The sequence below is a fragment of the Eriocheir sinensis genome, chromosome 18, assembly GCF_024679095.1.
Source record: "Eriocheir sinensis breed Jianghai 21 chromosome 18, ASM2467909v1, whole genome shotgun sequence".
In the NCBI taxonomy this organism is placed as follows: Eukaryota; Metazoa; Arthropoda; class Malacostraca; order Decapoda; family Varunidae; genus Eriocheir; species Eriocheir sinensis.
Window position 1 is genome coordinate 13,347,483 of NC_066526.1, and position 13,643 is coordinate 13,361,125.

The window sequence follows — 13,643 nt, forward strand, 5'->3', positions numbered from 1 at the left end:
AGGGCAACATAGAGCTGACAGGACATACGAAATAGTGACTGACTGACATCTGAGAGGGCATACGAAAGTAACTGACTGACATGGAAACGGTAAAACAGGTAAAGACACTTATGCACCTGTTGGAAACGTGAATGTGTGAGCTTCTTTATAACTGATAGCTACGTTAAGTAAGGGCAGAAAGGTAAGAAAGGAAAGACAGAAGGAAAGATAAACAGGTAAAAGATAGGAAGGAAGAAAGAGGAGGAGGAAGTAGATGATGAGAAAGAAAAGGAAGACCAAAATAATGCTGGGAAAAAAAAAACTGACTGTGGAATGCAACAAAATTAATGAAAATGCAAAAAATAAATCAAAATAAACTAGTGGAAACAGGAAAACAGGTAAACAGACACTTATGCACCTGTAGGAAACGTGAATGTGTGAGCTTTTTGATAACTGATACCAACGTAGAGTCAGGGCAACATAAACCATATCTTTAATCGAAGGGAAAGGAAATAAAATGTTCCCGCGATGGCAATAATGAAGTAGGGAGCAAGTGAAGAAATATAGATAGATAGATGAATGAATAGATAAGTACTGTATAGATAGATAGATATACAAATGAATATATGGATGAATGATAGGTACTGAATAGATAGATAGATAAAGTAACAATATAGAAGTGGGTGAAGAAATATAGAAAGACAGATTAATGAATAGTAAGTACTGTATAGAGGTAGATAGATAAACAAATGAAGATGGATGAAAAGATAAGTACTGAATAGATATATAGATAAACGATGACAATAATAAAGTAGAAAACCGGTGAAGAAATATAGAAAGACAGACTAATGAATAGATAAGTACTGTATAGAGGTAGATAGATAAACAAATGAATATATGGATGAAAAGATAGGTACTGAATATTGATATAGATAAACGATGACAATAATAAAGTAGAAATATAGAGAGACGGATGAATGAATAGATAGCTACTGAATAGATGGATCGATAAACAGCGACAATAAAAAACTGAGAAGCAGGTGAATAGATAGACAGATTAATGCATAGATAGGTACTGAATAGAGATGGATACATAAACAATGGCAATAATTAACTCGGAAGCATATGAAAAGATAGATAGATGAATAGATAGGTACTGAATAGAGATGGATAGATAAACAATGACAATAATCAACTCGGAAGCATATGAAAAGATAGATAGATGAATGAATATAGGTACTGAATAGATAGATAGATAAATTACAATAAAGAAGTGGGAAGCAGGTGAAGAAATATACAGATTAATGAATAGATAAGAGGTAGATAAACAATAACAATAATGAACTCGGAAGCATATGAAAAGATAGAGATGAATAGATAGGTACTGAATAGATAGATAGATAAATTACAATAAAGAAGTGGGAAGCAGGTGAAGAAATATACAGATTAATGAATAGATAATAGAGGTAGATAAACAATGACAATAAGAACAGGGAACCAGGTGAACAGATAGACATGGATATACCCGCAATCTTTACCTGTGTGGAGATCATGTGTGTAGAGTGTTGTGTTGTTTTGCGTTGTGCCGTGTCCCGTCTCTCCTGCACCTGGCACACCCGACACATGAGGAGCAACACACAGGTAGGCATGCACAGGTGTGGACTTACTGTGAGCAAGTGTGTATCTGTGTGCTGTTGCGTCTCTCTCCCCCTACACCCACCCACACCCACCCACCCCCACACACCCACACATACATACATATCAAACAGCTTCATGACGAGATATGTGAAGCTGAAATTAGGCATATAGGTCGGTATTACTAGACACTTTTGCTTCTCACATCATCTATTTCTAAAGGTCAAAGAGGGGGTCAATCGGGTTCTAATGAGTGTTTCTTCAGATTCATGGTACAGAGGAAGGGTCAAACTATCACCAGGGTCATTGAACTACTACTGGAAACGCCCACAACTCCTACGAAAGCCTTGTCAAATAGCTGTTATTGGGAGGCGAAAATGTCTTACAATACGACCCACAAGCACTTCACTACTTCTATAATGACATACAGCATAGAAGACTAACATAAACATCATAGTCACAATTCTAACATTACTAAACTACTGGCTATCTTATTAATAGAAAACGAGTGATGCTATATAAAAAAAAGTAACTATGTAACTTGCAAATATTTTCTTTGGGAGAAAAATTATTGTGCAACAGAGTATTAAAAGGAAATATCAGGACTAGAGAACAAATAGTCATACCGACACACACACACACACACACACACACACACACACACACACACACACAATTCTGCTGAGAGCCGTCCAAATTTTAAGTACTTGGCAGAGAGAGAGAGAGAGAGAGAGAGAGAGAGAGAGAGAGAGAGAGAGAGAGAGAGAGAGAATCTTATTGCTTAGAAACTAATATGGCCCTTAATCATACCTGCCAGAGGAGGGACAATGGTCTATTATTGTGTTGCCATGGAGATACACTGCCAAAGGGGGGTGAGAGAGAGAGAGAGAGAGAGAGAGAGAGAGAGAGAGAGAGAGAGAGAGAGAGAGAGAGAGAGAGAGAGAGAGAGAGAGAGAGAGAGAGAGAGAGAGAGAGAGAGAGAGAGAGAGAGAGAGAGAGAGAGAGAGAGAGAGAGAGAGAGAGAGAGAGACAGAAGGTAAGTCTCTCAACAAACAAAAAGAAAGATGAGAGAGAGAGAGAGAGAGAGAGAGAGAGAGAGAGAGAGAGAGAGAGAGAGAGAGAGAGAGAGAGAGAGAGAGAGAGAGAGAGAGAGAGAGAGAGAGAGAGAGAGAGAGAGAGAGAGAGAGAGAGAGAGAGAGAGAGAGAGAGAGAGAGAGAGAGAGAGAGAGAGAGAGAGAGAGAGAGAGAGAGAGAGAGAGAGAGACTCACTAATCCTCTGAAAAGCGAAGCGAGCCAAAACGAGGAGGAAGAGGAGGAGGAAAAGGAGAGCTCTCTTGCACACACACACACACACACACAGAAAGGCAGAGACGATACACACACACACACACACACACACACACACACACACACACACACACACACACACACACACACACACGGGCGATCGCGAGTCTAGCATGTGATAAGACCGTGGCGAATTAGACATCCTTATTAATACTTACATTATCACCGTCGTTCTGGTCGGGGGTGTAATAGTCATTGTCGGTGTAGTAGTGGACGTTGCTCTGGAAGCGAAGAAAACGGGATGTCAGAGAGCGCTTTCGAATTATTATTATTATTATTATTATTATTATTATTATTATTATTATTATTATTATTATTATCATCATCATCATTGGTGGTGGTAGTTGTAGTAGTAGTGGTAGCGGTAGTGGTGGTGGTAGTAGTAGTAGTAGTAGTAGTAGTAGTAGTAGTAGTAGTAGTAGGAGGAGGAGGAGGAGGAGGATTTAGTAAAAGTAGTAGTGATAGTTGTAGTAGTAGTAGTTATTTTAGTAGCAGAAAGACAAACTTATTCAATGTGTAAGAAGTTAAGCTTGACAAACATAAAGAAAACATACACTTAACTAATACGTATTCGTGTAAGGTACCCACTGATGTATTAAGGTACAATAATTGCCTCCCCCCAAAAAAAGGAAACGAAAAAAAAAACGAAAACATTAAAGGATTACAAACACAAGTTATCCCAAAACTGTATCGAAATCTCATACCACACACGATTAAATTCTCCTCACAGGTGTTGGAGCAAACTCATGAATTCCAGCACAGGTAAGACACGTAATGATCTATACCCGACACTCCCCAGCCAGGTGCGATACACGTGAACACATTAATATATTTTACATTTTTTTGGATATATTAATGAAAAAATATTTATCCTCAGTATTTATCTCTATTATTCATCTTGACAGCTCACAATTATGCGGGTAAAATAAACCGCAAAAAATGTTCTTGTTTTTATTTGTTTACTCCGGTTATCACGTGAGGGAGTCTGGCGTAAACAAACAAACCTTGCACTAACAAATACTAAACATAATTAACCGATTTTTTCTTTCCTCTTCTCGTAACTCATTAACAAAAGCTGCATCTCATAACATTTTTCTAATCTCCCATTTCCTGACACACACACACACACACACACACACACACACACACACACACACACAAATTAAATACCCTCCCCTGTTACCGCGTAGGGGGGGGGTCTAACTTCAATATACAAATCAGGTATTTACAAACAAACCTATTTATTTACTTTTCCCTTTCCTTCCTTGTCTCAACATTATCTAACGTACGAGAACACACTTAACACTGGGCTACGTTCTTATCACCAGAAGGCGTCTAACGTAACTTACAAAGACGTTAACTTAAGAATGCAACACCTGATTATATACTTCGTTTCTTTCATCTTCAGGTTTCTCGCCCTCTACGGTATCATCATCATCATCATCAGCCAGCTATTTCTTACTCGCCCACTGCAATAAACACACATAAAAGTCCTTCCTAAAGAACTTCATCTCTCTCTTTCTCCGTCTGTCTGATGTTCGTGTACTCCCTCACATCCTACTCCGACAATGGTTCTAATTTCATCCGCCCACCTGGTCCTCCGTCTTCCCTGCCTTCTATAACTCCTCGGTTGCCACTCTGTTGCTTCTGTAGTCTCTTCTAAAGGATGGTCTGCCCTTAGTCTTCTATTTCCTAGTTGTCCATCTGCAGTCAGTTCTAATGAATATGTTGCCTTGCCCTCTCTGCTGTTACAAGTTATCCATCTCGCTGACACTTCTAATGGATGGTCTGCCCTTGGTTTTCTATTTCCTTGGTCCCAGTCTTACTTACGTTATCCATCTGTAGTTAGTTCTAAACATAAGCTCTGTCCTGCACTCTACAGTTTCATGATTGCTACTCTGCTGTTACCTAAGTTGTCCATCTCGGTTGATCTGCCCTTGTCTACTATTTCCTTCATCCCAGTTACTTAATTTGTCCATCTAGTCAGTTCTAAACATATGATCAGCCGTGCACTCTTTAGCTTCATGGTTCCTATTCTTCTGTTACCCAAGTTGTCCATCTCGGTTGATCTGCCCTTGTCTACTATTTCCTTCATCCCAGTTACTTAATTTGTCCATCTAGTCAGTTCTAAACATATGATCAGCCGTGCACTCTCTAGCTTCATGGTTCCTATTCTTCTGTTACCCAAGTTGTCCATCTCGTTGTCAGTTTTAACGGATGATTTGCACTGACTTCTGTGTCCTGGTTCTCACTGTGTTACTTAATTTGTCCACCTGTAGTCAGTTCTAAACATATGATCTGCCCAGCACTCTAGTTTCATGGTTCCTATTCTTCGGTTACCCAAGTTGTCCATCTCGTCAGTTCTAATTATAATGTATGAACTGCCCTACCCTCTACACGGTTGCTATTCTGATGTTACTTAATTTGTCCATCTTCAGTCAGATCTAAACATATAATCTGCCCAGCACTCTAGTTTCATGGTTCCTATTATTCGGTTACCCAAGTTGTCCATCTCGTCAGTTCTAATTATAACGTATGAACTAGCTGCCCTGCCCTCTAAACGGTTGCTATTCTGATGTTACTTAATTTGTCCATCTTCAGTCAGTTCTAAACATATAATCTGCCCAGCACTATACAGTTTCATGGTTCCTATTCTTCGGTTACCCAAGTTGTCCATCTCGTCAGTTCTAATTATAACGTATGAACTGCCCTGCCCTCTACACGGTTGCTATTCTGATGTTACTTAATTTGTCCATCTTCAGTCAGTTCTAAACATATAATCTGCCCAGCACTATACAGTTTCATGGTTCCTATTCTTCTGCTACCCAAGTTGTCCACCTCTCGTCAGTTCTTATTATAACTTATGATCTCTCTTCCCTGCCCTCTGTAGTATCTGAATTCCCACTCTGTTACCTCCATCTGTTGTCAATTCTACCGTAGGACATGACTGCTCTACCTTCTGTAACATCTTAATCCCCAATTTGTTACTTAGGTTGTCCATCTGTTGTCCTAACCTAATTTCTTGGTGACACTTATTACTCTTCACCTGTTCTCAGACTTCAATGATTTCCTGGTTGCCACTCTGTTGCTTAGGATGTCCCGCTGTTGTGTCAGTTTTTACGCATGACAAGGCCTCCCCAACACACACACACACTCACACACTCACACACACACACAAGCTTAGCACCAGTAACTTGATCGCTAATCCCTTGAAAGCTAGATTAGATGTGAAAAGTTAGGCTAGAAAGAAGTGTAAGTGTAAATATATAAAAAAAAACATGGACAAAAACCTCTGTCTTGGCCACTCTTTTATACCTATCTCTACTTTTTTTTTATATAGGAGCAGCGAATAGCGGGCTTTTTTTCTACATTTTCTTTTTGTTACCCTCGAGTTGCTTCCTTAACTATATATATAAAAAAACATAACTGAAGACAAAGCCGAAGATAACAATTAGAAAACAAAGTAGAAGGAACGCAATCCCACCGTCACGTCATCCAATTAACGCAATAAAATAAAGTGTCAAGAAGTGAGGACCAATTACAAGCCCTGAGAAGCTAACCAGGCAAGGAAAAGCACCCAATAGGAAGCCTCGATCAGTTAAGAGCACTAATTAAACGGACCAATAGGCGGCGAGGACGCATGGATGACGCCCCTGACTAGCCAATCACGTGAAAGCAAGGCTGAGTAAATGACCAATCAGAGGCCTTGAATGAGGAAGAGAGAAAAGATGAAAAGGAAGGATAAAAGAAGAGAAGGAAGACTGATACGTAGGAAAGAGAGAAAGGAAAACAGATAACTGAGGAGAGAAAAGGAAGAATGAGACAAAGAAAAGAGAAGTGAAAAAATAATTGATGGAAAAAAAGAAGAGAAGGAAGACTGATACGAAGGAAAGAGAAAAGGAAGAATAAGGAGGAAAGAGAAAAGGAAAAAAGATAAGAATGACAAAGAAAAGAGAAGGGAAAAAATAATTGATGGAAAAAAAGAAGAGAAGAAAGACTGATACGAAGGAAAGAGAAGGGAAAAAAAGATAATTGATGGAAAAAGAGAAGAGGAGAGAAAAGGAAGAATAAGGAGGAAAGAGAAAAGGGAAAAAAAAGATACTTGAAGGAAAAAGATAATGAAGGTGCAATAAGAAAATGGGAGATAAGGTCAAAGAAAAGATAAAGGTACCAGACATACAAAGCAAAATAAAAGGTAAAAAAAATCCCGTTCACTTCGTCTATACAGGTTGGTAATAGCCAACACCTTCCCCTTGGCCACAGGTGTACACGGATGGGGGGGAGGGGGGGAACAGGTGTATAAAAGGGACAGGTGTGTGTGTGTGTGCGTTAATTAATCAGCAGGTGTGAGAAGATGGAACTACACATATTCTCTCTCTCTCTCTCTCTCTCTCTCTCTAATACCCTTCCCCGTGACAAAGAACGAGAGATTACGTCCTTACATCAACGTTCAGGGAAAAATACTGTATACTAATCTCTCTCTCTCTCTCTCTAATGATGCAGGTTCACGTAATGGCTAAAAGTTACTAATTCCGGGTTGTGTTTCGAGTACCGTATAAATCACAAGTTTGCTTAACCGTATCGCCATCCATCTCCATCTCCTCCTCCTCCTCCACAGATGCTTCGGTTTGCTTACATGAGTGATCTGCATAACTGTGTGTGTGTGTGTGTGTGTGTGTGTGTGTGTGTGTGTGTGTGTGTGTGTGTGTGTGTGTGTGTAACAGTAGTAGTAGTAGTAGTAGCAACATCACCACCATCACCATCACAAATAATAATAATAATAATAATAATAATAATAATAATAATAATAATAATAATAATAATAATAAAAGCCTCCAATATATAAATGAAGACTCCTAACCACAACATCTGACTGCCTTAATCACCCGTAAAACAAACATGGACACACACACACACACACACACACACACACGGTATAATCCAAATGTTATAGGCACAGTTTAACGAGGCTGTACGTCAAATTCCCAGCGTTCTCTCTCTCTCTCTCTTATATTACCATTCCCTCACAAGACAGAGATTGTCGTAAATGTTAGAACTCTCTCTCTCTCTCTGTGTGTGTGTGTGTGTGTGTGTGTGTGTGTGACTCCCTATTTATTACTCAAACTGGGTGGGCAGCTGAGAGAGAGAGAGAGAGAGAGAGAGAGAGAGAGAGAGAGAGAGAGAGAGAGAGAGAGAGAGAGAGAGAGAGAGAGAGAGAGAGAGAGAGAGAGAAATTCGATATAGAAAGGAAAAAAAAAGAGGAAAATTAAGGGAAAAAATATGGAACGAATCAGTAACTTAAAGAAAAAGAGAAAAAAGAAAAGAAAATGCTAACACACACACACACACACACACACACACACACACACACACACACACACACACCGGATCAAATTTCCTTCAGCACTGAGAGAGAGAGAGAGAGAGAGAGAGAGAGAGAGAGAGAGAGAGAGAGAGAGAGAGAGAGAGAGAGAGAGAGAGAGAGAGAGAGAAAAGTTACAAATTTAGCACCGCAGAGTAGAGAGAGAGAGAGAGAGAGAGAGAGAGAGAGAGAGAGAGAGAGAGAGAGAGAGAGAGAGAGAGAGAGAGACGGGGCCAGCGTGGCACATCAAAAATATCCTTGAAACTATTAGGTACAGGTTGATTAGGCGAGAGCCAATCACAGGTGTGAGAGAGAGAGAGAGAGAGAGAGAGAGAGAGAGAGAGAGAGAGAGAGAGAGAGAGAGAGAGAGAGAGAGAGAGAGAGAGAGAGAGAGAGAGAGAGAGAGAGAGAGTTAACCTGTCAGCCAATCAACAGGTATGCGGGCAGCTAAGTAGATAAGAAAGAATGTAAGTGTATATAAGTGTGTGTGTGTGTGTGTGTGTGTGTGTGTGTGTGTGTGTGAGAGAGAGAGAGAGAGAGAGAGAGAGAGAGAGAGAGAGAGAGAGAGAGAGAGAGAGAGAGAGAGAGAGAGAGAGAGAGAGAGAGTAATGGTTGAAGTAACTTTTGTTGGATTTAAGATAGAAGGGAGGAGGAGGAGGAGGAGGAGGAGGAGGAAATAGGTAATACAAGAGACGCGGGAGAAAATATAAAAGAGGAAGGTGAGGAAGACAAAGAATGATAAGGGTAGAGAAAGAGAAAGAAGGAATAAGGAAAGAAAAGAGAGAAGGGAAACAAAGGAAGAAAGAGGGAGAGAAAACAGAAAGACTGATTAGGAAAAAAGGAGAGAAAAAGGGAGAAAAGAATGAGGGAGAGAATGGATGGGAAAGAGGAGGAGGGAGAAGGAAAGAAGGAAGGAAGGAAGGAAGTGAAAATTTAGAAGAATGATAAGGCAAGGGAATGTATAGGAGGAGGAGGAGGAGGAGGCGGAGGAGGAGGAGGAGGAAGAGGACGAAAAGACAAAGGAAAAACAGGAGAGAGAGAGAGAGAGAGAGAGAGAGAGAGAGAGAGAGAGAGAGAGAGAGAGAGAGAGAGAGAGAGAGAGAGAGAGAGAGAGAGAGTTAGGCAGGAAATAAGAAGGAGATGGAAACAAACAATAGAAGAAGAAATGTAGAAGAAGAGAATGAGGGAAGAAAGGAAAAAAGAAGAAAGGAGAAGGAAAGTAAAGGAGAAAAACAAACTTAAGTAGAGAGAAAAGGAGAGGAGAGGAGAAGAAAAAGGATAGGACGATAGAGGAGGAAGAGAGGAAGGAGAAAGGGAGGAAGAACAAACATTTAAAGAAAAAAATAAAGAACAAATATGGAAAGAGAATGGACATCGGAAGAAAAAAAAGATAAAAGAGAAGGGAGACAGAGAGAGAGAAAGAGAGAGAGAGAGATTAGGAGGGAGAGAGAGAAGGGGTAGGAGGAAAGCAAGGACACACGCATTAAAGGGAGAGAAAAAGGAGGGAGGAAAGAAAAAGGGGAGGAGAGAAGAGAGGGAGAAAGAATGGAAGAGGAAATGAGGGAAGAGGAGAAAAGGAGAAAAATATAATAAAGAAGATAAATTGAAAGAAAACTAGAGAATAAAGGAGAGAGAAATATGAAGGAAGGAAACTGGAGGAAGGGAAGGAAGAAAGGAAGAGATGGAAGAAGAAAAGAGAAGTACAGGAAATGGAGGAAAATAAGACCGGGTTAAGGAAAGAGGGAAGAAGGATAAGTGGATAAAATGAAAGGGAAAAAAACAGGGAAATGAAGGAAAGAAGAATGGAAGAAAAGGAAGAATGGGAAGAGGGGGAAGAGGAGGAGGAGGAGGAGGAGGAGGAGGGAAGAGTGTAATTTAGTAACTTTGAAACTGTTGACGAAAAACAGGACACGATACAATCTCTCTCTCTCTCTCTCTCTCTCTAATGAGGGTGACAATGATCAAGATGGTGACAGTGAAGAGAGCGAAGGAATGAAAGTGAGAGAGAGAGAGAGAGAGAGAGAGAGAGAGAGAGAGAGAGAGAGAGAGAGAGAGGGGGCAAACTGACGCAACTCTCTCTCTCTCTCTCTCTCTCTCTCTCTCTCTCTCTCATACCCTCGTTATTTTTTCCTCCTCCTCCTCTTCCTCCTACCTTCTACCTATTTTCCTCCTCCTCCTCCTCCTCTTCCTCAATCCTTCTTCTTCTAATTTCCTTTCACTGCCCTTCCTTCATTACTCCTCCTCTTCCCCCTCCTCCTTATCTTCCTTTCCCCTCATTTATCTTCTTCATTAACCCTAACCTTTTTTTTTTCTCTTCCTAGTTTTTTTTCCTTCTCACTCTCTCTCTTCATCTCCCCTTCGCTTCTCATTTCCATCCTCTTTCTTTTTCTTCACACCTCTTCTCGACTCTACTATTTCTTTTTCCCCTCTTCTCTTCCCCTTTTCTTCCCCCTTCCTTCTCTCCCCTCTCACCTCTTTCATGTCAATATAACACTAATTTATTCCACCTTCTTTCCTTCCTCCATCTTTTTCTTTCCTCCTATCCCCTTCTACATTTCTTCCTCTCTTTATCAATATCTTCTTCCCTCTCTTCCTTTTTCTCCTCCTCCTCCTCCTCGTCAATTTAAAAGCCAAAAGGAGACCCAACGCACATGCAAGACATCCCATGTACGTACAGGTGTGTGTGTGTGTGTGTGTGCACGCAAATAGTTGGCACGTATCGGATGGCACCCGTCTAAGGTTTCTTAATTTGAGCACACGAAAAGGGCTGCACACACACACACACACACACACACACACACACACACACACACACACACACACACACACACACACACACACACACACACACACACACACACACACACACACACACAGAGAGAGAGAGAGAGAGAGAGAGAGAGAGAGAGAGAGAGAGAGAGAGAGAGAGAGAGAGAGAGAGAGAGAGAGAATATACCCAACCACTTATATACACACACACACACACACACACACACACACACACACACATACGACATATATTACCCTCGCAAACAACTACACAAGATCAACAACAACAAACAACAAGAACAAGAACAATCAACCTTCTCACGTGCCCACAATAAGCTCCCGAAATAAACAACATCAACAACAACAAAAACAACAGGCGCGTAAAACAGCCGATAAACAAACAAACGGCGACAGATTTCTTCTCTCTCTCTCTTGACGTCCGTGTGAGAGAGAGAGAGAGAGAGAGAGAGAGAGAGAGAGAGAGAGAGAGAGAGAGAGAGAGAGAGAGAGAGAGAGAGAGAGAGAGAGAGAGAGAGAGAGAGAGAGAGAGCACCTGAAAAACAGCTGAGAGAAAGAATGAGACCACACACACACAAAAAAAAATAATAATAATAGTAATAATAAAAAAAAGCAACACACTAATTATTAATCTTTACGTTGAGATAACACAAAAGGTAAGGAAAGAAAACGAAAAATAAGAATGAGGAGATAATTAAGAGAGAGAGAGAGAGAGAGAGAGAGAGAGAGAGAGAGAGAGAGAGAGAGAGAGAGAGAGAGAGAGAGAGAGAGAGAGAGAGAGAGATAAGAACCCAGATATCGATAAGGATCAAAGTGCCTATCGTTATTATGAGAAAATGGCCTTTAACGTCATATCGTGTAGCCAGCAGAAGACGTGGATTAAGAAGCGAGGAGGAGGAGGAGGAGGAGGAGGAGGAGGAAGAAGAAAAGATGTAAGGAGGAGGAGGAAGAAGAAAAGATGTAAGGAGGAGGAGATATGGAATGACTGGGAAAGGAGGAGGAGGAGAAGGAGGAGGGAAACTGAAGGTAACAGAAGGAGGAAGAAAGAGAGAGGAAAGAAAAAGAGAGAGAGAGAGAGAGAGAGAGAGAGAGAGAGAGAGAGAGAGAGAGAGAGAGAGAGAGAGAGAGAGAGAGAGAGAGAGAGAGATGAACATGTTAAAAGGTAAAGATGAAGGAGAAACATATGAAGCGGAGGGAGAGAGGGAGATAAAAAGAAGAGGGAAATGGAGGTAAAGGTGTCGAGAAGGAGGCAGGAGGGGAGAGAATAATGGAGCGAAGGGAGGGAGGGGAGAAGAGGGGAGAGAAAATTATGGAACAGAAAAGGAGGGAAGGAGAGGGAAAGAAGGTAAATAGGGGAGAGGAAAAGAAAACAAGAAAACGGTAGGGTAGGGAGATAAAGAAAGGAAGGAGATAAAAGATAAAGAAACAGAACTGTAGGTAGAATAGGAAAGGAGAAACGATAAAGAATAAGAGGTGAAGAAGGGAAGGAAGATGATGAAATATAAGGAAGGGAAGAGGAAAAAGGGAAGGAAGGAGAGAAAATAAAGAAGGAAAGAGAAAGGCAAATAGAGTAGGAAAAGGAGGAAAGATAAATAATGTGAGGTGAAGGAAGGTAAGGAAGGAAGGAAGGGAAGGAAAGGAAAGGTAAGGAAGAAAGAAAGGGAAGGGAGATAAAAAGGAAAGAAAAGGAAGGAAGGAAGGGAAGAGGAAAGAAAGAAGAGAGGTAGCAAAGAAGGGAAGAAGAGGAGGAAATGATGTATATAGCAAAAAAGATCAGATGTCAAGAGGAGTCAAAAGTGTGAAGAAGGATTAGAAAAAGTGGTTCAGGCGTCTACACTTCTTTAACGTATTTACACTTCTGTCACATATACTTTCTTTTATTCAATATTTTTTTCCTTACTTTCTCCTCCTCCTCCTACTCTTTCCTTCCTTCGTATTCAAAACAGGATCACAACACACGATTCAGGCGTCTATACTTCTTAAACACCAAAACATTTCTAATTTATACTTTTGTCACATTACTTTCTTTTCTTCAATATCTTTTTCCTTACTTTCTCCTCCTCCTCCTTCTCTTTTATCTTCATTCGTATTCAGAACAGGATCACAACATACGATTCAAGCGTCTATACTTCACAAATACCAAAACATTTATAATTTATACGTCACTTTACTTTCTTTTTTTCAATAATTTTTTCCTAAGTTTCTCCTCCTCCTCCTTCTCTTTCATCTTCCTTCGTATTCAGAGCAGGATCACAACATACGATTCAGGCGTCTATACTTCACAAATAGCAAAACATTACTAATTTATACTTGTCATATACTTTCTTTTCTTCAGTATTTTTTTTCCTCGCTTTCTCCTCCTCCTACTACTCTTTCCTTCCTTCGTATTCAAAACAGGATCACAACACACGATTCAGGCGTCTATACTTCATAAACACCAAAACATTTCTAATTTATACTTTCGTCACATTACTTTCTCTTCTTCAATATTTTTTTCCTTACTTTCTCCTCCTCTTTCATCTTTCTTTGCATT

At 40.3% G+C, this 13,643-nt stretch overlaps 1 protein-coding gene across 9 annotated transcripts in view; it reads right to left on the reverse strand.

Moving 5' to 3' along the window:
• The window catches only part of LOC127000324 (heterogeneous nuclear ribonucleoprotein L-like), a 268,424-nt gene that overhangs the window by 216,395 nt on the left and 38,386 nt on the right, over positions 1 to 13,643 (reverse strand). For 8 of the 9 annotated variants that reach the window (XM_050863912.1, XM_050863915.1, XM_050863918.1 and 5 more), the window contains exon 2: positions 3,120 to 3,182. The exons of the other annotated variant lie outside the window; for it this stretch is intronic. In XM_050863912.1, the coding sequence (XP_050719869.1) occupies positions 3,120 to 3,182 (63 nt within the window). The remainder of the gene's footprint in view (positions 1 to 3,119; positions 3,183 to 13,643) is intronic. 9 annotated transcript variants of the gene reach the window in all.